This window comes from Copidosoma floridanum, unplaced genomic scaffold (assembly GCF_036245765.1).
Source record: "Copidosoma floridanum isolate Cflo_tuat_1 unplaced genomic scaffold, Cflo_Japanese_pri ptg000001l, whole genome shotgun sequence".
Taxonomy (NCBI): Eukaryota; Metazoa; Arthropoda; class Insecta; order Hymenoptera; family Encyrtidae; genus Copidosoma; species Copidosoma floridanum.
Window position 1 is genome coordinate 1,493,469 of NW_028321878.1, and position 27,672 is coordinate 1,521,140.

The 27,672-nt window shown below is 43.2% G+C and overlaps 2 protein-coding genes across 3 annotated transcripts in view; one reads left to right on the plus strand and one right to left on the minus strand.

Annotated features, from left to right (window-relative positions):
• The window catches only part of dsx-c73A (doublesex cognate 73A), a 41,883-nt gene extending 20,286 nt beyond the window's left edge, over positions 1-21,597 (plus strand). Inside the window, exons 2-5 of the mRNA XM_089598507.1 lie at positions 10,067-10,321; positions 19,861-20,011; positions 21,002-21,124; positions 21,214-21,597. Coding sequence (XP_089454633.1) covers positions 10,067-10,321; positions 19,861-20,011; positions 21,002-21,124; positions 21,214-21,311 — 627 coding nt within the window. The 3' untranslated portion in view covers positions 21,312-21,597. The remainder of the gene's footprint in view (positions 1-10,066; positions 10,322-19,860; positions 20,012-21,001; positions 21,125-21,213) is intronic.
• LOC106645963 (elongation factor-like GTPase 1) overlaps positions 1-25,751 on the minus strand; it is a 93,404-nt gene extending 67,653 nt beyond the window's left edge. The window contains exons 1-4 of one of the 2 annotated variants that reach the window (XM_023390731.2): positions 25,427-25,751; positions 22,747-25,345; positions 22,554-22,676; positions 22,321-22,469 (exon numbers count right to left, since the gene is read on the minus strand). In XM_023390731.2, coding sequence (XP_023246499.2) covers positions 22,321-22,469; positions 22,554-22,676; positions 22,747-25,283 — 2,809 coding nt within the window. In that variant the 5' untranslated portion in view covers positions 25,284-25,345; positions 25,427-25,751. Of the gene's footprint in view, positions 1-22,320; positions 22,470-22,553; positions 22,677-22,746; positions 25,346-25,422 lie in introns of both variants that reach the window. The other variant, XM_023390730.2, reaches the window with a different exon arrangement.
• Positions 25,752-27,672: the final 1,921 nt, after the last annotated feature.

Genomic DNA, 27,672 nt, shown 5'->3' on the forward strand with positions numbered 1-27,672 from the left:
ATTGCAATTCCAATGGAGAGCCAATTTCCGCGAGCGAGGACTGTTAGCTGATGGTACCTACCTCACTCTTGCTGTTACAGCAAGTATTCGCAATAAGCCTAAGTCACAGGTAAGTGAGTGTGTATGTGTATAGGTGTATGTAGGTAGGTAGAGAGAGAAAAGTAAACGGAGCTGCTGGAGGCAAGAGGCAGTAAAGTAAACAAGCCCAATTAAAGTCAACACGGCTCCATTAATCGGGTGCTATCAGCGCCAAGGGCCGGCTGATGCTTATTTTTCCCATCCTCTCTTTCTCCTCGCGTTGGCTCTCCGTATAAGTACCCACGCCATATATGTATATACATTTACCGACTCCAGTATACAATACCGTACATACACAGGTAGCGTGTCTCGCGCCGAGAGGCAACTACGATAATTCAACATCTGTGCAGTATGTGGCTACGTATACGGTATAGCGGGGAGTCGACACGTTGGTTGTTCCCCTCCCTCGGTCTGTGTAAGCTGCTGTAGCAACAGTAGCAACTAATGACCAATAACAGCGTATATTATATTCCCTTTCTTTCTCTCGAGGCGCCGTTCTCGCGTGTGCCCCATCCCCTTTGGCTTGCGGTTTCCGCTCGGGGAGATCGGGTGGGCAGGAGCAGGAAGGAGCTGCAGATCGAAAACGATGAGGAAAGTACAAGGGAAATAAAAGTAAAAAAAAAAAAAAAAAAGAGAGGCCTTAACGGCCGTGCCGAGGGCTTTGGTGGCTTTTCTATACACCTATATGGTTTTGCAGTTTGCTCGAGATGATCGATGGGCCGCTTTTGCCTGCTGCTAATACCGGGCACGAAGCTTCACTTTCCAGGAAGTGCGCCAACCTTTCATTTCGACCCTTTTTCAATCTCCCTCCCATACACTTCCGCCAATCTTATCACCGACTCCCACACTCCGTTCATCCCTGGTAGGTATATATGTACATGTGTATACGCTCCACTCAAAGGATAGATGTGCGGGTGGATTTGTTTTTTTTTTTTTTTTCATTTTCTGCATGTACTGCCCATCGCGCGCTTCCCTCGTCCGAAATAACAAGGTTCCTTTGACGAAGCTCAAACTCGATTGATTGGCTATAGATTTCCCCGAGAGACGTACAAGGTTTATTCGATGAAACGAACAGACGTGTCGCTTCGACAAAATACCAGAAAGGCGAGGGTTGAATTAATTGCGTCTCCAGCCGTAGATATTCATTTTTCCATTCGCAGAACTGTCTCATATAAATTCCCGGCTCGAAAAGGCGATGCAGCGAGAAAAGCAAGTTCTTTTGATGTATGAGCTTCAAATTTCATACCTAAGATAAGCAAAGTTGGTATTCAGCAGAAAATCGGCAAAAAGCTCTCTGTTATACAAATTTATACGAATACTTGCGCCCGAGTCGAATTATACCCAGTAACTCACAGCTGCTGCCGTGTAGTGTATTTTCACTACAAGGAACATTTTAACTCTGCGTGGAATGCTACAATTTTCATCCCTTATTGGATTGCGAATTACGTGCCCGTAAGGTCAAATTGGGTATATGCTTTGCTTATGCATTTCGTACGCCCCCACACCTGTGAAAATAGTGATATTAGATCAAAGGGCAGTAATTGCATCTGGGAAATTATAGCGCGACAAGGACAAAAGTCATGTTGAACGGACACATGGAACAAAAAGCAGTAAATGATGATTGAGAACCATAAAAGAGCAGTAATCGATCGAATGGAAAAAATAACCAGCTTCGATAGCGAGGTATAGATCACGTAACTGTATAGCATTTTCTCGGGTGGTAAATATAGGAATTATACGCCTCGTATGTGTAATAATACATGAAGGCACATTACGACGTAACACGCATAAATACGAAGCTTGTAATAAATTGTAGAAATAAAAAAGAGCGAGTATATATATATATAAGTCCCGAGTACTCGAGAAACGGCGCAATTACCTGGTATTAAAAATTTCACGGAAAAGCACGGAGGAAACGGAAAAATCTTCCTTTTCCGTCGGAGCTTTTTGCCGCGCGTATACTGTATACATACGTAACGTATACTTGACCAATTAAATAGAACAAACAAACAATAATTGGACGATTGTAAAAATATACCCGTGTAATAATGATTGCATTAGACAGCAATAACTTGATTGGTCGTCGGGGAAGCCGAGTTCCTTTCCGCGCTCGTTGTTCTCTCGAAGCAACGACAACGTCGACGACAAGAAACAAGAGAAGAAAAAAAAAAAAAAAGGTGAGGGGGGAAGGAGAAGATCTCGTGACGGTGTAGTGATCGACTCGAGATCACGAAGGGAGTTTTGCACTCTCTTTTGCTCGTTTATTTTTTTTCTTTTTTTTTTTCTTTAATGAGTAAGTCGGTTGCGTGTGTCGCCGACTGTATAGCGTATGTATATATGCCCGGCAACAAGCGAGCAAGGTCGTGAGAAGACCATAGCAATAAAACAACGTGCGACTCGCGGTGTCATCTCCCCCCCCTCGTGCCGCCCAATGGCTTTTATATAATACACACAATGTACCATACATATATATGATAGTATATGTATACGTGTACAATAGAATACAAGAATGATGATAATGGCAATTCACCTACCCACGTGTAATGTAACTTTTTGCCAAGCTCGTAACTTTCGCTTATCGCTCCCCCCGCGCGAGTCAAAACCCAAGGCTATACATACCACTTCTCCATACAAGTAATATACACACATCCGACAACGTGTTGCATAAATAGATTGTGACTGTTATTATTATTACTCCGAGATGTACAAGTAATTCGTAACAGAGTAAGGAATGCGTGCTTCCAGTCTTTCCTTTAATTATCCGGCGTGTACCCGCGATGCGTATACATGTATACATAAAGTTGGCACGCGCCCAAGCTCTCCGTGCATCAACTCTCGCGCCCGTATACATATACGTATATATATTTATATTATTACGAGAGGTGGGCATAACTGGTGCTACCTAACCGAATGACGGATAGCTGAATATTGCAACGAGTATACATCTCGTTTAATTAGCCCGACTCCCATGTCTGCTTCGTATACACTCCTCGATGGTATAGAGGTGCGAAAGACTTGGTATGTATCTCGAGTCCCGCAAAACCCTCGCACATGGCTTGAAAGCGGAGTAAAGCGAGCTAGAGCCAAACATTGGGGAGGATAATCAAACACACGCGCAGCCGAGAGTAATACCCCCACGGAGGAGGATACTCGACTCCTAGCGGGTGAGATGAGCCGTGGTGGCTCTGTATACGTATATATATATATATATATATACACTGCTCGGACACCAGCACCCACCACCATCAATATTATTGTACCATCATCATCATCATCTCGCACGCACGCACATAATAAGCGCGAGGCGGGGCGGTCCTTCCGGGTCGGGTCCGCGTGGAGAGATCCGGTTTCCCTCTCGCGCCGATCGCCCCGTGTAAACGTTATAGCGGTGCGCGTAATACATGTACCGGCGCGGGCGGCCTCTCGGGCGTAAAATTTTCGCGAGACGTATACGGCCGGCGATTTACTTCCTCGACGCGCGCGACTGGACACACACGCTAAACGCGCCATCGCCGCTTTTTCACGGGCGAGCGAGCGAGGGTTTCTCTCTCTCTCTCTCTATCTGGTGGCTCCTGGTGTCTCGAGGCATGATGTTGTACTATTGGAGATCCATTGTCCTCTTCCGGCCTTTGATTCACAGCCCATTTTATCCCGTTCATTCAGGGGCCTTGTTCTGGATGATTTTAAGCATGATCTTATATCGGTTGACTGGCATTCTATTTCTCGTATGTGTCATGTTGACGAGAAAGTCGAATTTTTTACGACTGCTCTTACAAACCTTTTTAACATCCATGCTCCTTTCCGTGCTTTTATTCCTCGACGCCGCCCTTGCCCATGGATGACGGATGAGATTCATTCTCTCATTCGAGAGCGTAATAGGGAGTGGAGGTTGTATAAGAGAACCAGGCGTGATACACATGGAGTAGCTTTTCGCCGTCTGCGTAACAGGGTGCAGGTGCTTTCCAGAAATGCGCTTTACGCTTATAATAAAGATAAGCTTTTGTCCTGTAGGCGTCCTGCGGACATGTGGAAATGTCTTCGTGATATTGGAGCGTCGTCGAGTGCGAGTGCATCACCTGCTATCGCATTCGATGGTGACGCCCTTAATCGACATTTTGTGGGTGCTCCGTTGGTTACCGGTTCCTTTGCTGGCCGATCATGTGATGTGCCATTTGGGGATGGATTTTTTTTCGGCCATATTAATGAGTTGAGTTTGCTTGAGGCTTTTAGTGGATCAAAGACCAATGCCTGTGGAGTAGATGGGATCACGTTACAGATGTTGAAGCTCGCCATGCCTTTCATTACGCCCATCCTTTTAAACATATTTGATTGTTCCCTTCAGTCGGGTATATTCCCGACTGTTTGGAAGAAAGCACTTGTGACCCCTCTACCTAAGGTGAAACAACCCTCTGAGTTGAATCATTTTCGGCCCATTAGCGTGACGTGCGCGCCATCGAAGCTTCTCGAGGCGGTGGCACTCAGGCAGATGTCAGCTTTCGTGGAGTCTAACAGACTGCTGTGCCCCCAGCAGTCGGGTTTCCGTAAGCACCACAGTATTCATACTGCACTGATCAATCTTGTTGATGAAATTAGGGCGTCCATGGATGTAGGTCACGTCACGTTACTAGTGTCCGTGGACTTTCGGCGCGCTTTCGATGAGCTTAACATTGATGTGCTAGTAATAAAGCTCCTTTCTCTTGGTTTTTCCGATTCTGCTTGCGGCTGGATCAAGTCTTTTCTTTCTGGGCGTTCACAGGCGGTTAAGATGCGGGGCGGTTTGACCTCTGGTTGGCTTGATCGTTGTTCGGGTGTTCCTCAGGGTACTCTATGTGGACCGCTATTATTTTCTTTATATATCAATGATTTGCCCTCAGCTCTTACATCTTGCTCGTGCCACCTCTACGCTGACGACTTTGTACTAAAATTCTCCGGCCCAGTTAGCCAGATCCGTCGTATTGTTGCGGTCGTGAACGATGATCTGGATCATGTTTTGGGTTGGGGTCATGACAATTGTCTTTATCCTAACTGGCGCAAATCTTTTGCCGCATGGTTTGCCTCTAGAAGAAATTTGGCCACCATTCTCAGTGAGGCTGACCATGCCCCTACCCTTGATGGCCAACTGCTCCAGATCAGCGATACAGTTAAGCTGCTTGGTGTCACTCTTGACTCTACCCTTTCTTGGGGCCCTTTTGCAGCGGAAACCTCTCGAAAGAGTTATGCTGCCCTCGCTCGTCTTCGGAGATGCCGCGACGCCTTGCCCCGTTCAATTCGCCTGAATATAGTGAATGCCCTCGTGTTCCCCTATTTTGATTTCTGTTCCGGCATTGCATTGGACCTATCAGGTGTTTTGGTCACTAAGTTGTCTCGTTGCAGAAATGCTGCTTTAAGATTTGTCACCGATGTTGGTCGTTCCGAACACATCACCCCCGTATACAGAGCACTTCGTATATTGCCTTTTACTGAGCGACGAGTGTACCTCTCGTTGTGCCTCTTGGTCTCGATCTTGCGGAATGGTCTACCTGAGTACATTGCTAATCAACTCCAGTTTAAGCCTCTTGGAGATTGTGGCTCCCTTCGTCGCTCCCAATTTGATTTGGTGATCCCATATGCTAGCACCTCTTACTACCAAAATTCGTTCCGCGTAGCTGGTCCGCGACTATGGAATACTCTTCCGCATGATCTACGCCGACGCTATGATCGGCCCTGTTTCAGGGTGCTCCTTTACAGTTACTTTGTTGATAAGACGTTTGGTCGCCTTTAGTTTGCAAGTGTTCTGCTCATAGCACATTACTATTTACTAAATTGTTATGTTTTTATATTTGATTTTTTTTTTTTTGTTTTTGTTTCCTTCTCTCATATATATATATATATGTATATATTTTCTTTTTGAATATATATGTGTATGCATGCATATGCATGGTTATGTGCGTATGTATGTGTATATATTTATATTTTCTTTCCTTATAGTTTATTTCTTTATTTTTGTTATACCTTTTTTTTTTTATTATGATTTATTAATGCGAATTTTGTTAGGCTGATTCCATTGTATTAGCTCAGTCATTTTGTTTCTTTTTATTATATATACACTATGCCTCGGCGTTGTAGGACCTTGAGTCCATTGTCGATGAAATAAATTCAACTCAACTCAACTCTATCGCGTGCGCGCATTACCATTTTCAAGAATTTCCGGGCATTCCCGTTTGCTCGGGCGTACGTGGTGCAGCCGCTTTCCTTTTCCCTCCTCCTCCTCCTCCTCCTCCTCCGGGGTAGTCCTTCCGTGTCCCGACTCTCGTATTACCCCGCGTACATTATTCGTATAGGTGATGCAGCGCAACGGGAGAAGAGGAGAATGCCGGCTATCCGAGGGAATGACTCTTTACGTACAAATGCACACACACACACACACGAGCGAGCGAGCTTATATTTTCTTTTTCCTTTTCACTTTGAAGCCACGAAAGGGTGGGTGGAGAGGGGTGGGGGTACAGTAATGTATCGCGCGAGCGCAAAGAGCCATCCTCGACCTCTGCTTCCTCTTTGCGGGAAAATTCTTTTCGCGGACACGACTGGATGACGCGAGACACGGCCAGGGAAGGAAAGAATTCGTCGCGCTCTCCCTCTCCTGTATACACACACACACACACACACACACACACATATATAAATATATATATACCTACTCGGCGAGCCGATGATTAAAATTTCGTTTTGATGTCGAGGGCTTTTAGAGGAGAATCTCGTTCTAACGGCACTCGCTCGCCCGCTGCACTTTATACACAGGTACATCTATACACGTGGGCATTTATACATATATATATACCCGCGTAGGTGCAGGTACACGTGCACGCATTTGCATCACCTATATATATACATATGTGTGTGTAACATAATGCATGTATATTCTTTTGAGCTCTCACTCGTATGCTTAATGTAGCGAAGCTTTTACGCTGTTGCGCGCTCGGTTGCGCGTTGATTAAAGTGGATACACGGGGCTATGTGTGCAGCCTGGGTGAACGCGCGTTGTTTGAAAGCTCGTTTTGAGATTCGTTTGGAGAGCACAAAAGCCCACGTTCCGCGCAAAGGCCCGTGTTTCGTTATATAGGCGTCGGTGTGGTAATTATTTCATTCGGTACTACTTACAACGTATAGTACGTGTACAAAATAAAAAAAAGAACTTTGTCACGGTATATATGTATTATTCCCAGCACGGGCTGTTGCGTTACCGTACGCCCAACTGGTTTTTTTGTTTCTTTTATACAGAATTAGACTCGCGTAAACTAGTTTCGACTTCACGGCGATCTGTTATTAAACAATGCCCAGTTGTCGCAACGAGCACCGGAATCAAGTACCTACTCCTGTGTACAGTACAATAACAATTACACCCGAGCCCGGTATTTACACGTAGGTGTACATATATATATTTATATGTAAGTATACATTGCTATCCATCCGTGCACGCGTGTTATATATACCTTACATACGGTATAAAAGCGCGCACGTTTTTACGCGGAAACGGGCGGTTTCGCTACACACTTAAAATTGTATACCGCACTACCTCAAGGAGAGAACAGAACGTGTCTTTGCTGATACTTTGTAACAGTAATTACTGCCTATGGTAATACACGCGCACAGGGACGAATGTTGTATATACAGGGGGGAGGTAAGGAGAAAAGCCGTAAGTAGGAATTATTAACTGTACACTCTTTAATATCCCGATGTAGTGGTTTTCACGCCGATTTCAACTGAACCATTATTCTCACTCTCTCTCTCTCTCTTTATATACTATCTCCTGATGTATGGATTGTCCCACGCGGTTTTTCTCTCGCGCTACTTCGATCGATCACCGCGCCGAAGGTTCAATTTCACGTGCCGGCGCAGGTGTGGTGAAAAAGTAGGCGCCAACGGGAGCGGGTTAACCCGTACGCGCGACCGCAATAAATACGCTTCAATAAAGCGAGCGCTCATTCGCGCGGTAGTTATCGAGCCCGCGAGTATATTATATTATACCCCGTACACCTATATGTAAGTATAAATGTAAGCGGTGGAAGTTTTTTTTTTTTTTTTTTTTCTTTTTTTCCTCCGTGCCGTGACTGAACAGAAAACGTCGCCGGTGTGGGATGGAAGAAGAAAGTACATATAACCGTCACGCGCGCACATACATCTCTGCATATATGTATACACCATGTCAAACAACGGCGGGTATAACTGAAATCTCGGCGTCTCATTAGCATAATATCTTCTCGGCCTAGATTATCAAGCAGATATGTATATCATGTAGGTACAGGTAGGCGCGCACTACATAGGGACGTACATACACGTATGGTACATATAGGAGGCACGCGAGAAGTGGCGTTTACCGAGTTCGCACGAGTATGCATGTATATACACATATACTTTTCCACCGCGTTTACGCACTTCAAACGCGTGTGCGAGTGTGCCAATTATTAAAAGGGGGGTGATACAACTCGATGTGCTTACACGTATACACGAGCGAAGGCCGCTCGGTTTTTTTTTTTTTTTTTTTTTCTTTTTTTTCTCGCAATCTGGTGGAACACTTTGCCCGCGCTATATAACAATGCCTCTCTTTGTTAGACCCTACTTACATAAATACTCTAATGCCCTCTAAGGTAAAGGGCCCATCTATGAGACAATTTTAAAATCGGTACCTATGCATGAGACACCCAGTTTAATTTATATACGTAATACTTAAACATGAAAAGAAATTTTTTTTAATATCATTATAATATAATCTTTTGAATAAACAAATATTTTAAAGAACTTCAAACGTTATTAAATAATAAAGAATTTTATTGTAAGACCCTGTCTCATACATAGGTACAATGTGAAAACATAACCTCAAACATGTGTTGTCCCTATTAAGAGACACTCAAGACGCATTTAAATAACATGGGTGTCTCATAGTAACGGACGTGTGTCTCATACACAGGGCCCTACAGATTCAATGTGTCTCATTAATAGGTGCATTTCCATCCTGTTTATATTTGTTTATAAAATTATTTTTTAACGTTTTATTTGAATTTAAAAATTATAATATTATTCGTAATGATCTAATGCTTTCATTGATACCAAAACTTGATATATTTCCGCTCATAGAGAGTGTACATTAATTTAATAGCAAAAAAAGTGGTAAAAAACTGTCTCATAGATGGGCCCTTTACCTTATATATTTCCTCGCGCTGTATGTATAACGCTGAGAGAGTGATTCCTCGATTCATTGCACGCGAGCGCGTGCTTCCTCCGTTTATACGTTTTCACCACTCTGCGGGCAAAAACGGCTATCCCTTTGTCATTCTCCCTATCTTTGCGAGGGTATAAGGTAATATATACACGAGGCGCTATTTGTCGTAGGTATACGTATATAATACACTTCGATAATATATGCACGACGAGAAGCGTACGATCGTCGCTAGAAAAAAATCGTTATGCATATACGTTATCCTCCGCGACGAGTTCGCAACTTGAAATCACAATAATAATGCGAACAGGTATTTAACAAAAGGAGCTATCGGGCGAGGAGCACAAGACACGTCGAGCCGAGAAAGCCTTTGCGTCGCTCGTATAAAAGCTCGATTTGTCTTTTGGACGTGGAGCGCGAGGAGAGGAGGAGGCGAATAATGAAATTGTGTCGCGCAAAACGATGCGTTTTGTATATTCAGCGCGTGCACAGATAAGTAAGTAATCCACTGAACTCCTTTCGCGAGGAGGAAAGAAAGGAAGAAATAAAAGAGCACACATTATTTTTGCGGTGAAAGGTGTATTATACCTTATACACATGCACACACACACACACTAGCGTCGTTTCCAAGAGAAAACGTTTAGTTCCGCTGAGCTTTATCTTACCTATGCACGTGACGAATATATTATACATTATCATTAATACATACATGTATATATATATATGGTTTGTGCAATTGTATGTAGAAAAGTGTGTGTATCGATGGATGAAAAACATAATTTTGTTACTTCGCAGACGGGGGTTAGACTGCCGGAGGGTGCGAGCGCAGCCCTGGCCAAGCCGACAAAGTACCACTACTACCCGCACAACCAGCACATCTACCTGTTGCCCGAGTGCGCGGTCCAGCAGGTATGCAACGCCGTGTACGTAAGGCTGAACTTCACCCAGCCCCTGTGCGCCTGCCCGGGACGCTACCGGGACCCGTGCAGCGCATCTCTCGACAGCGACGACCTCCACACGACCGAGCTCGTCACCGACTCCCGCACCAAGGTAACAACACATAAAAACACGCGTACATATTATATACACGCGTGCTCGGCGTGGGGGATGGGGGACACTGTCACGTACGACAGTGAATTAAGCTCGCGATGCATCCGCTCGTTTGTTACGCCATGGCGCGATAAAATAACGCCGTTTGGATTCCTCGTGCGAGTACTCGCCTCTTCGCCCACGTACGTATCGTCTTCTTTTTTGTCCCCTCTAATGACGTTTAATGATGACGGCGACGATAATTTTGCCGAGAAAATCCGGCCGGGCGAGCCCCTCCGTGCACACTATGTTGGACAAGATCGGATAAGAAGCCGCTTGTATAAATACGTATACGAGACACATAATATATATAAGGAGAGAGGAAGCGTTGCACCCATAGTAATGCGTGTGCGGGTACATGGGCGCGTTAATTATCCAATGATTAAATCGAGATGGTGATGCATCAACAATTGATAGATCTTTTTTTTTTTTTTTTTTTTTTTTTTTAAACATTATTATGACCAGGTGCGTGTAGGAATGGTAATAAATAAATTGCTCTGTGAAAGAGAACGTGCAGATGGGTGTGCGCGGAAGCCGCGGGGCTGATTATGGACGAAAGTATACCACCCAATGTATATAACTTACGAAAGTGCGAATCCTCATATATGTGTATGGGTACTTATAATATATACGATCGGAGGAGGCGAGGCACCAAAGACGATCGAGATTCACCGATGCACGCCCACGCCTCGGAGCTTCACCGCGAGTCACGGTTCTCTCCTGCATGTCTATACCTTGTATGTATATACAGGCATCGGATACATTACACATATATATCGTACAACGTAGGTATACGTATTATGCGATACACGGGCGGGGGTCGGTTGCATGCTCCACATTCGGCGGACACACACTTATACACGTTGGTACGCTCTCCTCTCTCGGGGGCAAAGTGGGTCGCGCTCGGTTCTCGGTGGATTTTTAAAAACCCGCGGGGCATAATGAACGGGCCCGCGTGCATGCACCATGTGCCGCCTTCGCCCACGTGCATATGCAGTGTCATCGAGATAGAGAGCCAGACACCGCACGCCCGACCGTACCCCCTGTGTATACTATATACGAGGGCCCCAAAGCCGCCGCCGTCCCCCTTTAAACTCCTATCCTACTCTTCTAGTGCCTTACTTGCGATACTTTTACCGCGCCGTGTAAGTACAGCTCACGTATACTTTGACTATTGGGTATATGCACGTGCCGGCCGGCTTATAGGTAATATACTATACGCCGCGATCTACCGCAGGGCGAGCAAAACTGTATACACATCATACGCGCACGGCACGTATATGTACTCTCCGCACAGTTATAGATATATCTTTGGCCTGCGGTGTATTATATACGTGTGGATGGTCCATTTGGAGCGCTGAAAGCTGGTTTTCGGAATTTTCCCGATTTTAGGTCATACGGCGTTGGCGTGCGGCTGATAAAAAAAAAAAAAATTATATACGTGTATCGGGAGCGCGTGGCATGTGCCGTGTACATTAGTTTGAGCGCCTATAAAAGGATTCGGGATTTTTCTTTTTTTCGTCCTCTGTGTGTGTTACTTTGTTGGACGCGTCGCTTCATGGTTTGACGTACCTGTAACTGGTAGCGTGAGGTGGAAATTTATAAATAATTCTCTCACTTGGTACATCGGGAAGTTGTTTCCAACCCACGTAGCTCGGGGAAAAAATTGGACAAGAATTTTTTACCCCGAATTTTTCCGATTTCATTTCGCGTATTTGCGCATGAATTTATAAAAGCGTGCAATAAAAGTAGCACTTTTTTTTCGTTTGAAAAGAAAAATAAGTATAAATAATCAACAAATTTTTTTCAACAAACAACAAAGTGTTTGCATTTGCATTTCACTTGGCTGAGTTTTAGTTTTACATTTTCGCGTCTGGATGACAAGTTGACGTCAGCACGTTTCGTTGGCGAATTTTTTTTTTTTTTTTTTTCTTTTTTTTCTGTGCGAGTAAATACGCGCTCCATCGTACACACACACACATATATATATATAATAGAAGGAGGATACACGAAAAAGAAAGAGCTCAATATTTGATTGGCGTGCACGTGCATCGGGATTATATACAGTGTGTGTATATATATGTATGTATACGATTCGCGTCAAAGTGACTTTTTTTTTGTCAGGTGTGGGTGTATATGTATAAACTCTGTGTGAATATGCATGCCTGCGTACGTTTGAGGATGACATTGAAATAAACGCATTGACAAGCACCGCGTTGATAATCCTCTTTCGAGCAATAATCCCGCGATACGGACTCGTCTAATTTATATTCGGAATTTACAGTTACACCTGTACGTGTTTTTACTTGTATTTTTATGTCCGTAGGTGCAGTGTGAGTTTAATATACATGAAGCGCGTGTATAATAATATACACGTGTGTATAAAAGCGCGGACAGGTGTGCAATTTCACGATCTACCGGAGTTTGTTTACGGGCCATTAGAAATCGTAATCGGGATTATACTCGAACGATGCCGTTTCGCAACGGTTATGCTAAATCTAAATTTCAGCGGACGAGAAATTCAAGATACGGTCAAGTTTTCTCTGCACAACTCTTTGCGGCATTGGAGAAATTTAAATTGCGAGTACAATAATCCTACGATATAGCGCTTTCTTTTCCCCGTGTGTAGTTATTGATACAGGTATATGGCTGAAGCTTATAATACATACGGAGTGAAGGAAAAGAGAAAAGCAGATCGTAAAACTATACGAGTGTGTACGTGAGTGTTCTGTAATAGGTGCCGCGAATTCAATGTCCCACGCGTTTCGTGGCGCTTTTCACGAGGAGGACGACGACAATCAGCGAGAGTCACTCGAATGGCAGTAAAATTGAAGAAAAAAAGTTTAGCAGATGCTTGTTGGTGAAATGTTGAAAGCCAAAGTTGCTTCCCATACTTGAAGCTTTACTTGGATACATGCATAACCTGTACAGTATATAGATATAATATACCTCTACCTCCTAAAAACACGGTATACACCTGCTATATAAAATTCACGCGAGTCTTTTGTACTTATGTTACTCGTATATTAAAAATGTAATTCTAAAGGTATGCAGTGATCCGTTATAAAACGTTATGGTTTAAGAATCGAATCGAAAATACCTATGCAAAAATTCAACAATTCACAGTGAAAAAAAAAAAAAAAAAAGAAACGAAAAGAAAATCCAGACTCTTGGATTTCAATGCACGATGAAATGGCGCTTACCTTCAAAGCCTCGGCTTTCAAATTTTAGACTCTGGAAATAGCGTATAAATACTGCAAAAAAAAAAAAAAAAAAAAAAAAAAAAACACCACGTACCACAGGAACCCAACAAAGACGAGCAGAGTCCAGAGGCGAAGTGAGCGAGCCAGAGTCGTGAATATCCAGACCCTTTGAGGTATAGATGGATATAATAGGCGTATATACATATGCCCGAGATAAGGACCCTATTGAAACTTCGATTAGAAAGTCAGAGAGAGCCCCCACTATATATAGGTACAGCTCTCGAGATGAAGTAGAAGTGGAAGCTACACAGGACCCTATATATATTATATACATGCATGCATCGAAAACAATTAGCCGACGAGAGTATATAAGGAGTAAAAGGATCAGGAGACGCCAGCTCGTATAATGGCAAAATACATTAGCCCCGAAGTACAATGCGGAAAGCTTCGAAGGGCACAATATGATAGACGAGACTTGCACATCAGGGGCACAATGGGAGTTACATTATTAGATTTTTGCCCGGGAGGATCCAAAGAACGAGACACCATTACACGAAATCACAGAGTCACACTATTTAAATACGCGTATAAGAAGGGAGCTAAATATATATATATCAGCTGGCAATGAAACTGCTCTTCCCCCTGTACCGTCTGTATATTATTATATCCATTATATACGATTTATGCATGGAGTAGAAAAGTATATATAGGCGCTATCCCCTGATGGTCGGGATCTCGCCTCCGCCCGGGCTGTCGGCGGGATGTATCTCTCGCGGTATAGTAAAAACGGACGGACACGTATACCGGTACGGGAACTAGATAAATATATATGCCCACCACCACGCAACACTGCTACAATAACAATATACATACATTGTATTTATATACGTGTGTGGATTAAATCGATATCTGGTGCATATCGAGTCGGAGCTCGACGTGTATAATGTGTATATATATGTATACAAAAGATCAAGGAGGAGGAGGAAGAAGAAGAAGAACACGGAGCGAAATGGATGAATAATATAATAAAGAGGAGAGAGACGAGAGAAAGGAATATAATATAGGCACGCCGAATCGGCGCTCGCGCTATTTCCGTATGCATCGATGGTATACATATAAGGGTCGAGGCGTGGGAGCTGCCGGGCCACATACCCATAATAAGATTGCGCTAGAGAGAGGGAGAGCCGGTAGGTATGTACCGTTTCGAGTTTTAGTAACGTGAGAGAGAGGAGCCTCTCCGCGGCTATATATACATCGCGCTCTCTTTCTTCTCCTTTATAATATAACGTGTATAGGCATACATATATATGCAAGTGTACTTACAGCTCTCGTATACACACATTGCCTTGCACCACGTGTAGCAGTATACAATATAGCCCGGCTGTCCGCGGGTATCCGTATACATATGAGCGGCGTGAGTGCTCCAGCAGTGCAGGCTGTATACACATATATATGCACTTGCTCTCGGAAACGAGGCCGATATTCTCAACGGACTCCTGCAGCTTCGTCCAATCTGTATTGTGGCCAAGGCGTGGGTATATATGCACCCACATGGCAAACGGAACAGCTGCATGCTGACAGGTATGTATACGTGCACGAGGAAGGGTGGATAAGTCGCAGTCGCCTCGGACGATGTTGATCGACTTGTGACGAAAAAAGGAACCCCTTTTCGTGTCCACCTGTGCACTCGCTGCTGTGTGTTATAGGCGCATCGATATTTTTTTTCCCCTCCGAGGCCAACAATCTATACATCCTTCGCCGCTTCAAAGCACCGCGGACTGTCTAATCTTATTCGTATAGGACAGTGGCGATAAATACACCTATAATACATATTATATATAACGAGGGACCCGAAACGGAACTTAATCGTTTAATTAACGCGCGGAGAAGAGATAACATAATATAATCCTCCCTCAGCCAGCGCGTAACGATATACCTCCTACACCAGTATTGTTTATTTCCTCGAGCATCGCCGTCTTGTATGTATAAGAGTTACAATCACGATGTATAAATTGAATAATCAAAAAGCTCGTGGTGCGTGCAGCGTCGAGAGAGTCGCGCGAGTTTTATCGAGGCAGAAAAAGAAAAAGAAAAGGGGATGTATATATATATATAAATGTGTACATTGATGTACGCAGCTGCAGCACATGCCGGAGAATACAATCTTCAATCGGGCATCGTGGTGCATATACATGGCTTGAAAAATGAAGACACCAAAAGAAAGTAACAATGCGTCGTAATGCAGCGTACGTTTATCCGGGCACGCATATGGATATATATTTATGCACACATCCAACAATTCACGGCTATTTACGATACGCATGAGGCACGTACATAACAATATAATACATGTACCTATTGGTTAAGCTCGAAGAAAGAGAGCCATGTAATCGTATTTACAACGCAAATTAATATTGCTCTCGTGCGGAGTCTTGACTTTTTTTTTCTCTCTCTCTCTCTCTATCCTCCCCCTCCAAAGTTATAGTAGCGCATCGCGTATATGGAGCGGCGTATATATACGTTGATAACTCATGGGTCATGCGTGTCTGTCGATACGCGCAACAGCAATAATCGTTTGGCAAATGAAAGGAAAAAAAGAAGGGCACGCCAGTACCACGGTATACGCGGTGGTATGAGTGCATTAAAAGGCAATTACAGCGATCGGGCATAAACTCCCACCGGGGGAGAGGAGGAGGAGGAAGCGGAGGCACCAAGAATAATGTAACGGTTGGGAAACGAAAAATAAAAGTGTATATCGGCAGTTGCTCTATAATTTTGGTGCCTTGGCATCGCTTAGTACGTGCTCAATCGGGGGTTGGTTGCGGGCAGTCCATTGGTACACCACCAACGGGGAGGCAAGGCGGTACGAACAGAGGAAGGCGGCGAGCTTGCATATATACAAGGGGCCCCCGGACACTGCAGTACAGTATACACACATACAGCCGATAAAAGCCGCGGATATACGTATACATAGATATTATGTCGTAAGAGTCGATGATGCGTCGGCCCGACACGGGGCGCAAAATGGATCGATAAATTATCGGAGCCATAAACGCAACCGCGATAAATAAACGAATAAATATAAATAAACGCGTCGAATGCATACATACTTATAAGTGAGTAGGTGGAATAAAGTCAATAAGTTGGACGCGTACGTTGGGTCGAGTAATCGGCTGTTGGAAAAAAAGTCGAAAGTAACTGTGGCCGATGAAATTTAACGGCGCCGTACGTACACGAGCCAGCAGGAGAGAGAGGGCTCGGCAATGTGTATAATGGCAACCAACAGAGAAAAGGCATTACAGGTATACACATATATAATCCTGGACGCGCACGCTAACAACGACGTGGCACTGGTGTACATGCACGCGAGGACAAATGGCCTAGCTCTATGGGCCCTACATGTATATGTATGCGGGGCGGGGGGGGGGGGGGGGCAAAAAAAGAGCACGCGAGCGGTAAAGGTATATATGTATAAGAAAGAGACAAGAAGGATGCGACTCGGAGGATGCAGCGGCCGTGTGTACAAGTAGTACGAGCGTATATAGCGGCGGCCTGTCCGTCCATCCTCGATGGTCCCGACCAAGAGTGACAAAGTGACAAAGTGCCGCTCTACACGTGCACCACATACCTATATTATAACTCTTCGTGGGAGCCTGTACATATATATGTATTAACTTTGGCATAATAGGTACACGATAATATATAGAGAAAAAAAGACTCGGTTGATTCACTTTCCCTCGATTTGGTTGGGCCGCGATGCTGCGGCACGTGTGCGGCAAGTATAAGTATGCGCGCGGTGCAGGTAGTGTGACAACGATCGGTTTGGCCCGCAAGTATATAGGTATGTACGTAAGTGTATACATGCACAAGGATAACGTCCGCGAAGGAAGCAGTGCGCGTGCACTCCGTGACATTCGTTCCGTGCAGTTGCGCTTCCGCTTGGCTCTCCCCCTGTTATCTGGAAGCCCCGATCTTCTCTCCCCCCCCCCACTCACCCACCCCCGGCTCGAATCACGATCCTCCCCCTCGCGGTTACATATCTCTGGCGGTGACGCGAGCCCGTGTATTTTCGCGCCAACAAACTCTTATAGGGCATCGGGAGGTAGGGAGGAAAGAGTCACGCTAGATTATACATACTTACTCGCTCTCTCGAGGAATCCGCGTTGCATATACCCAAGGTGTACCTATTTACACGACTCTCGTGTCTTACTCCTAACTGTACACCCACCACCTCTCGCGTTTCCTGCTTTTTCGTAACTTTGCTCAATCCCGCGATGGGCTTATACATTTTATCGATTGCAGTGGAATTTAATTACGGCGGCCCCTCCTACGTCGCTCTTTGCCGAACGATTTAATTGCCCGTCCTGCCATTTGGAGTGTATACATACATCCGTTGATCGAGGCGAGGGAACAAAGGCGCGCGTACCTTAAAACAAAAAAAAAAAAATGGAAAAAGGATGAGCTCAATTAAGTAAAAAGAGGATATGATATGCCGGATAATTGCCGCGCGGTGCAGGATAATGGAAGCTATAGCGTTTGGCTTTGGCGGGAAACGGGAGGAAGAAGAAGAACAACGACTGACAGATGCAACCGCGGGGGGCCTTATAATATAGATCCGCGGGCCCGGAGCCCGTTAACTCGTGATTTAGAATCGCACGCTTTTACCCATGTATACCTTGTATACCTATACACTTGTAACATCTCATATACGTATGGGTTTTACATGCGGATACAAATACGTGTACACCGTAACAACACATGCGGGTAACTAAATTTGTATCACGCGCGAGAGATGGGAATACTTGTGATGTATATGTATAGAACCGCGAAAGGGGCCAAAAGGTTCACGATCAATTGTTACCTGTAATGAATCAGTGTACATTGTATAACATGTAATATAATTATGAGGATGAGCGAGAATATAGATTATACCTAACGAGTTACGGAAAATATATATAATATGTACGAAGAAGCACCCCTACGAATACACCCCTTTCTCCGATGTATCAGTTCTTTCTTTCGCAGGTATATCGTAACCCTTTGGCCGCGAATAACGGCTGTGGTGGTGCTCGGGAGCGATACAACTATACACCACACACCCATCGCACGGCAAATGAAAAGCAGCTCAAATTACATTTTCCATCCTCTCTCTCTCTTGGCTATTTTAATTATGTTTGCTCATTTTCGCCCCCCCCCCTCCCTCGTTCCGCGAATCGCGATGCTCGATAAGAAAACCCGAGTGTGTTATAATATGGTACACTTTGTACAGCGAGTGTACCTCACATTGAGCCTTCCCAGGAAAAATATGATTTTACACCTGTTAAACAAACTCATTAAACGCTCTTGGCTCTTGATATTTTCAAACACAAACCAACCACTTTTTGAGTACGTACAAATGCGGCATAGTTACCACGACTTTAATATATATAACTATAACAAGCGAGACTCGCTGCACACGTGCACATATGGATGCAGGTAACTATATATACAGGTGTATAATTGTAAAGCAAACTCTCTCTCTCTCTCTTGAGAATTAAGAGATATCCACTTACATGCGGGCACTTATTACGGTCGCCGAGGAGCTATAAACAGATATACTTGTAGGTACGGTTATTCTAATTGGGTTAGTAATATATAGGAGATAGCGGTCGCTTGATTGTATAATTTATATATACGCAAATTCATCAGCGCGTGCGAATGCGTATCTCGTGGCTCTCCCTCCCTTCGATCGGGTGCGAGAAAAAAAAAAAAAAAAACTGACCACAAAGTGTCTTGTGGAAAATCATTGGTGATGGTATAGCACTGTTATTTGTAAACACACGACTTGCACGCGAGTTAATTTCATTCCGAAGCGGAAGATTTTTCTTTCAAGAGCAAAGAAGAAGGAAAAAAAGCACACGAGTCCTGCCCGATGTCGATAAACGATAAGTATAACGAGCGTGTGCCGAGAGGAAAAAAAAAAATAATAATCGGGGACGAGCGGAGAAGCGGTTCGGGCACGCGAGAAAAATGAAGCGCCCATAAATTAGAGGAGAATTATACCCATCGGGAGATGCGCGCGTGAAATACATGGTATATAACGAAAAGGAAAAAAAAAAAGGAGAGCGCGCGTGCGGGGGCATGAATAAAACATAATCTCGGGACATATCTATTAGTCTAAATGCATAAGCTTACGCTTGGTGAATAATTTATGCGATAAGAAGGAGGGGGAAGGACGACGACGACGAAGGAGAGGAGATGAAAAAAAAGAAAAAAAAAAAAAAAAGTGTTCATGTACTGGTTTTGTGGCCCTCGCAGGCACTGACGTTGGTAAAGACGTGCGAGCCGGTCGCGGAGATGCGGGAGTGCAGAGCGCCGAGGGACTGGTCGCTCCTCGCCCTCCAGAACGTGCGAACAGGCAAGTCCCATTACCTGGTCATCTGTCGCTGTCCGGATACCAACATCCTCGGTGAGTATCCTCGCATACCTCTCGATATCATAGACACCAGCTGCAACGTAGCTAAAATTGATTTTTCCGCTTAATTTTTTTTTCTCCCCCCCCCCACCCTCTCGCTCGCGTATATACCGGCAAATTGGCTGGATTCGCGGCGAGTATACCGTTAGCAGAGCTAGATTTGCCGCCGCGGATGGATTATAAAGTTTAGCGCGTGTATGCACGCTCTATCTATCAATTTGCCTACGCCTCGCCGTCTGTCTATACACGTACACTTATTTATCGTGCAATAGAGGGAAAAATCCCTGTCGTTATTCGCGCTACCGACGCTCCTGTAATTGAAACTTGACGATTATTTTGCTCATCTCTATCCAGCGCCAGATGGATCGACGGCTTTTTTCGCAGACTCTAGCTTTATGTATACAAGTATGGGCAATAACTGGGCTCTGTATTTTCTTTTCAAGGAATTTTTCATTTTTTTTTTTTTTTATAAGTGAAGGTCGCGCGAGAAGACTTAATTATAACGATATCATCGAAAGGTGCGCACTCGAGTGATGCTTGTTACTTTTTCCGAGAACTCAGAGTTTAATTTTTGTATGAAATTGTGATTACTCGCGGAAAAGGAGGAAAACCCACTTTTGCAAGGTCGAGGGTTGATAATAATTATTGTTCTCGGTATCACGAATAAGAGATTTTTAATTGCCCTGCGCAATTAATACTCGTTGTAAGCTGCTTTCGCGAAATCGCAATTATTGCAAATGAGAAAGTAAATGGGATGAAACGCGTATACTGGATTTTTTCTCGGCTCTCGATATTGAATTAAAATCTGCACTTCTTTTTTTGCTTGAAGAAAAAAAAAAAAAAAAAAAATTAAGGTGACGGTGTAGTGTAATTAGGCGGAGTTTGTGAGAAAATTTGTGAAAATGTAGAGAAAAAATGACTCATTAGTTATGAATTGAAAATGGGAATAAGCAATTAAAACCATAAAATGTGAATTTTCAACAGAGGGACCGATGAGCCACGACCAGCCGACCTACGCCAGTGTGCCCGGCATCCGGGTCTACGGCATGATGTGCGTCCAGGGGAACCGAAGGGGCCGGCCGCTGAGAAACATCCGCAGTATCTTAGGTAAAAGAAAAAAGCTCAGCCTCCCTAACACGTTTAGTCCATTATCGAGTTGGTGTTTTCGACTATTTCAAACGACAACGAAATTTCAGGATTTCCGGGACACGAGGAGGATAGCGCGGCCAACGGCGGGACTTTTCCCTGGCATCTGGTGCCAGAGCTGATGAGGACAGCCAACTGGGAGGATTGAGATTGTTCTCGCGCATTTAATTTCTTCCTTTTTTTTCATACTGACTCTGATTTCAACAATATACTCCACCTGCGGGACAATCGCTCCTTCAAAGGTTTCGCTCCCGTGTGTCCCACCCTCATCCCCCCTACTTTTTCAATCTTCCTTTCTTCGTATGGACTTATTTATTAATTCAAGTATTTTACAGCGCCTAGCGCTCAACTTGGATAGAATTATTTATTAAGCAACAAGCAGGTAAACGCGCGCGCGATCTCCTGCGCGCGAAACTAATTTACCGACAAATGGCTTCCTAAAATGTATTTTTTACCATTTTTTTTTTTATTTTTTCGCAACGCTATTACTACTTATACTATTTAATTAATTTTCACTTGGCGCGATAAAGTATAATATACAAGGGGAAGGGGGACGCGTCCCCGTTTCCGCGCGCGTTTCCTCAATCAAAGTACATAGGTATACTTGCATAGGATTAGAATAAAAAAGTGTAATCATCATCATTAATGATCAATTCGTGTGACGCGGAAAAATTTTGCCAACAGTAGTTGTATTGTGATCGATTGAGTGAGTTATATATTTTACGATGTCGCCCGGCATATAGGCGCTGGCACGAGCTTATATACTTAAATATTATATATATATACATTATATCATAAACAGACTGAATCGATGAAACAACGAAAGGCATCAGCTGTCTACTCGTAGACGAGGTTCGAGCGTAAGCGGCGTTTATTATTAGGTAACGGCCATGTTTTTTTTTTCCTCTTAATACTCTTAATAATATTATTATCATCATTATCATTACTACCTACTATTATAATAAATGTGTAATCGCAATATTAACTGCAAACTAGCTCAAAGTACTCAAACAGTAATTCATTTTGTAAATAACTATTATGATAACTATTTATCATGAAAGATAAAAGAAAAACTGATGAAAATAAATGATTTATAAAAATTATGAAATAGTTTATCATTTTTTAATTATTTTTGTATGACAAATGTCGAGACTTACCGAGGACGTCTGAATTAACTAAAACGCTGCAATGATACATGGGTGTGACGATACGAGGTCTCCTGGAGTTGAAGACATTTTTGCAAGCTTGATTAAAGGCTGACATCAACTGTCCACCTCGCTGATTTTGAGACATGGTTCCACTTTCACTGAAAAATCGCATTCGTTGTTACACTTTTATTGTAGAAATTAAAAATTTTTTAATTACATAAAATCCTATTTAATCCTAGTACCTTTGCGTGTCTTCGACGATTTCCCATTTTTTGAGAACAAAGCACACCCCAGTCATAGGTTCGTCACAGAGCGGTCCCGACAGAGTTGCCAATTGAAAACCATTTATCAGGCTGTTGTAGAACCTGAAAAAAATTTACACATCTTATAAGTACTTTGGATTTGAAAACTTGACTCCGATGCACAAGAACTTACGAATCACGGGGGTCCATGGATTTTAATTGTTGTTCCCAAAAAGGCTTTCTTACAAAAGTGCTTTCGTTAACAAAAATATTCGGGCCGCATTTCCTCGGTCCAAAGCACCAAATTTTATTCAAAATATCATCATTCCAGCCGGACTCTTTGAAAGCGGTCGATAATTTTGTTTTGAATGTTTCGACATTTTTGTGCATTTTACCGAGAAGAGCCGGGGAGTCCAAACTCAACTTGGCAATATCGAGTGATTCCATCGATTCTTTCTCTTTGCCCAAATTATTCAAACGCTTATCCAATTCTTTGATGAGTTCGGTATTCTTTTCCAACGTTTTTGTTACCACGTCCGGCAGTGGCTTGGCATCAATTTCAAAATAACAGCGCCCATTGCCCCACGTTAGTTCACGAGTTTCGAGCTTAGTATCATCCGATTTTTTTTCTATAACTTCGTTGACCATATCGACTTTGGGAGGCGGCACAACAGTTTCTCTGAACGACACAATCGGCTCGGACACGTTGATGTCCACCTTGGCATAACGAAGTTTCAAATCCTCTATGCATCTCTCCAGGTGAACTTCACCCGCGGTGTTTAAAACAATTTCACCAGTTTCTTGAATGTGAACGAGAGCGCAAGCATCTGCTTGGTTTAAAAGCTTCAGACCATTTATTAATTTTTGCAAATCATTGGGGTGCTTTGGTTCCAGTGCGACTCGTAGTATTGGGACAGCCAGTGAAGTCAGTTCGGAAAACGACGGACAAGCAATCGTTGAGGAAAGTGTTGCTGTTTTCAGTACGTGATCCTCTAGATTACCGATTCCAATGACGTTTCCTGCAGGCACTTTGTCGATTGGTTCTACTTCTCTACCCATGAGTAAATATAATTTTGAAATCGTCACTTTTGTAATATATCTTCCAGCTTTTAGATCTTTCAGCTGAAGTGTATTGTCTATCAACTCTCCATTTCTTTGCCTTTCCAGGGCAGTTCTGGGATTGTGCTTGGGCCCTAAAACATACACCTCGCTGCCAATAGACACAGTTCCAGAGTACACTCTGGCAAAAGCAACCAAACAATCTTCGCAAGACTCTTCTTCATTTTCCGTTTGTTTTTCCTTTTCTGCTTTGTTGCTTAAATCTGCTTCTGTCAGAGAAATTACGTCTGCCTTATCAAATTTATCTTTTTCCAATTTTTCGGCGTGTCTCTGTCTGGCAATTTCCCTTCTCTGTGACAACTCCTCCGCAGTCAAAGGTTTTGGTTTATTTTCTGGCAACGACTTTTTATCAACTGGAAACATTTTCGAAATAAAAATGATAATTGGTGCATTTTCGTTAGATTTACAAGATAGAAAGGCGTCCTTTAATTGTTGAGTTTCTTCGGGCATGGATGAAAACTCATCAATCCCACTGATCAATCTTTCAACTTTTTCACTGGGTAACTTGTGAGGTGGTGGAACTTTTTCGCATATCATGTCCAGGCATGTCTTGGCCAAAGGCAACCATTGAGTGCATATTGCCCGCATTTGAGCTTTGGGGTCGGTGTGTCTCAAGTCTCTGATGGTCAGTTTGATGTTTAATTTTTCTACCATTGATGCCACCATATCTTTGTCCTTTCTTACAATCACTGTGTCATAAAGAGACCAAAGGTTTTCCAAAATCAACTGCACAAACAGGGGTTTCTTTGCCTTTTTCTGAGCACCTTTCATGATCCTTTTATTTTTCGTATTCAAATAATAATCTCCCCAAAGGGTTTTTAACAAGACTTTTTCACTGAATCCCAGTTTTTCAGAAAATATTTTAGCAAAATCTTTAACTGCAAAGCCCCATCCGTCTATGGCACTTGCAAACAAAACGTTGCCTTGCTCTGGAGAAAAATACAAGTGCGAATCGTCAATTTCTTCAAGGGCCGATTGCCAATCTGCCAAATCCCTTTTGGCAAGGTCATCTGTACTATTAGATTTGACATTTTCCTCTCCCTCATCTTTCTCCATAACGTTGGTTGCAAATACTTCTCCCATGACAGCGTTTACCTGCTCCAACACTTGATTTAAATGAACATAGGCATCAAAAGGCGACAGTTTTATTTCCGAAATCAATCTATCGATTTTATTGAGGACTAGTACAGGCTTAAGGCCTTCGGCGTACAACATGCAAAGGGCGGTTCTTGTTTGAGGGCAGACACCTTCCACTACATCAACTACAATAATGGCACCATCGCACAATCTCACGGCAGTTGACACTTCAGATGCAAAATCTACGTGACCAGGAGAATCTATGAGATTAACAATAAATTCTGAGTCGTTGTACGCATGGTGTAGCGTAATGAGACTCGACTTCATAGTTATGCCACGCAGTTGTTCATCGGGACGGCTGTCTAGGTAACGCAATTTCCCTGCTAATTTATTCGAAATAATTCCATTACTGGCAACCAGCGAATCAGCCAGGGTCGTTTTCCCATGGTCAACATGGGCAAGTATACAAATATTCCTTATGGAATCTACTTTGCTCTGCAGCTCTTTAAATTTCTGCAAATCTAAAAATCTCATCTTTACGGATTTTTTTTTTTTTTTCTCCACAGGAAAATACAACGTAATATATTACTATGACTCTGGAATAAAGGAAGAAAATTAAAATAATGAGCCTCACGAAACAAAAATCAACAAAACAGCGAATTAAATTTCTCACCCACTTGTAAATCTGTAGGTGTGCCAAATCAAGGTAACGATAAAATTTTATCGAAAAAAACAGTAAATAACTAAAATGTCCGTTAAAAATAAACTAAATAAAATAACAGCAGCAGCAACATTAATGTGTTAACACACTATTTCACTCTATGAAACTTTCGAAAGGCAAAATGTTCTTTGTACACAAGAACACGCTGCCCCAGACGTGCGACGAATTTTCGGCAGTACAGCATGTTGAGAGTGAGTTTTGGAGTCTCGTATATCTCGTGACTCACCGTAATGACGAATTTCGCCTTTTTAAATCAAATTTATACTTAACGAAAATTCAACGAAAGCAGAGCTGTTGTCGCGACGAACTTTTACAGGTTAGGGTGACCCATGTACTGTATTTATATGTGTACGCCAAACAGCTGTTTGAAATCGCTCGCGACTCGCCGCCACGCGCGCGATTTTCGCGGATCGAAAATCTGCGAAACCCAATGTCTACGCAGTTTATACAGTTTAAAAATGTGTAAATGAATTGTTGTTATGAAAAAAAAGAAAAAAAATTATACGTACGAACAGTTTACATAAATATTATTGTATTCCCTGAGAAATCCTATTTTTTCGTTGTTAACAACATATCGTGTGAAATCTTCAACGAATTTAAGAAAAGCTTTGACAAGTTAATCAGAACTTTCATATGCACCTGCAGCTCGTACAAATTGTAGAGATGACATGAGTACAAGGATCATTAAATTGTGCTCTGAATTTACAGGTAACGTGTTCCAACCCATCAGTAATTTTGTATTTCTTATTCACTTTTTACCTTTGCCATGACCATACACAAGCTTCGACGAGATTTTATGCACAATAATCAAATAAACTGTATAAAAAAAAAAAAAAAAAAAAAAAAAAAGATTATCAGGTATATATATTAAGCAAAGCATCTTTGATATCTAGAGATGTAAGTACCAACGAACTCTTGCACCCGTACTACTTATAAAATATACTTTGGGCACCAGCTCGTGATGATGATAATTAGCACAGCCTGATGCAACAGGAGGGACCTGACGAAATATCATACATCTCCATAAATTCAACGCAGATGATCATATATATTACAATCATCAATTTCATATATATTACACGCGTGTCATGGCTATCAAGGCCAAGCATTGTATGACACAAAAATCATAGCCCAGTGGGTCAAGTAGTAGCCCGATGAGAGAAAAGCTTGCATAATTGAGGCTCTGCATCGAGGACACAATGAAATCTAGTTAATGAAATATTGAAAAAGTTCGGTGGGGAGATGGGGTATGTAATAATGCGTCCAAAATGTAATGAATTAATCTCTCGAGAGTGCATCAGGTAAAAACGAGCAGAGATGTACATATACCAGGTGCACCTGGTATATTTTCGCCTACAACTTGTACTATAGAATGGCTTGCCGATTATCGAATACACGGTACACGGGAATGGACGAGTGGTGATGATGATTTTAATGAAGTGCTCTTGGTTGTTGATCCCAATGGGCCCGGGAGCCGTATACTCGCTTTGGGAATTCAAACACCTCGAACCTTGACCTCATTGCCAGTAATTACTGTAATGTATACCCTTGTAGGGCCAAAGCGAGTGCGAAGAGCCGGAACCACCCGCTCGACAACCGCGGAGGCGCCTTCTCACGAGCTACACGGTATACACACATATACCTATACACCTGTAATATACATTCTCATTTGTCGCTCTTTTACCCTCTTTTTTTTTTTACCCCCCACTAGACTATATGTATATCGATCGGCCCACGCCTGCACCTATACATACGTTATGCACACTCGACGAGCCCGGGCTTCCTCCGCCCACTACACACGCGGCTCATCCTCTTGTTCGTTCATTCTCAGCCCTCCACCCGTTTCTGATGTCGCCTCTTGCTTTTTTACATCCACCCCTCCTTCCTGTCATACCCGAGGTTTTTGTCCACGTGACCTCGTCACTACTACTCTCCCCTGCGCGTCGTGTCTTGCGAGCCGGGGTGCTTTGTAGCTTCATCCTCTTATTTCGGCTCGCTCGAGCCCCTGCATATCTTGGAATTTCAACCAATACCATCGGGACGCTTCGCAGCTGACGAACAAAGGTGAACTTGCTTTTTTTTCTTCTTCTTCTTCTTCTCTCCGATCTCATACATTGTATGGGTCACAAAAAAAAAATCCATTTGGGGGCAAACGTATATTATAATGCCGAGCTTGAACTTTTCGTTGAGCGCATTGTACAT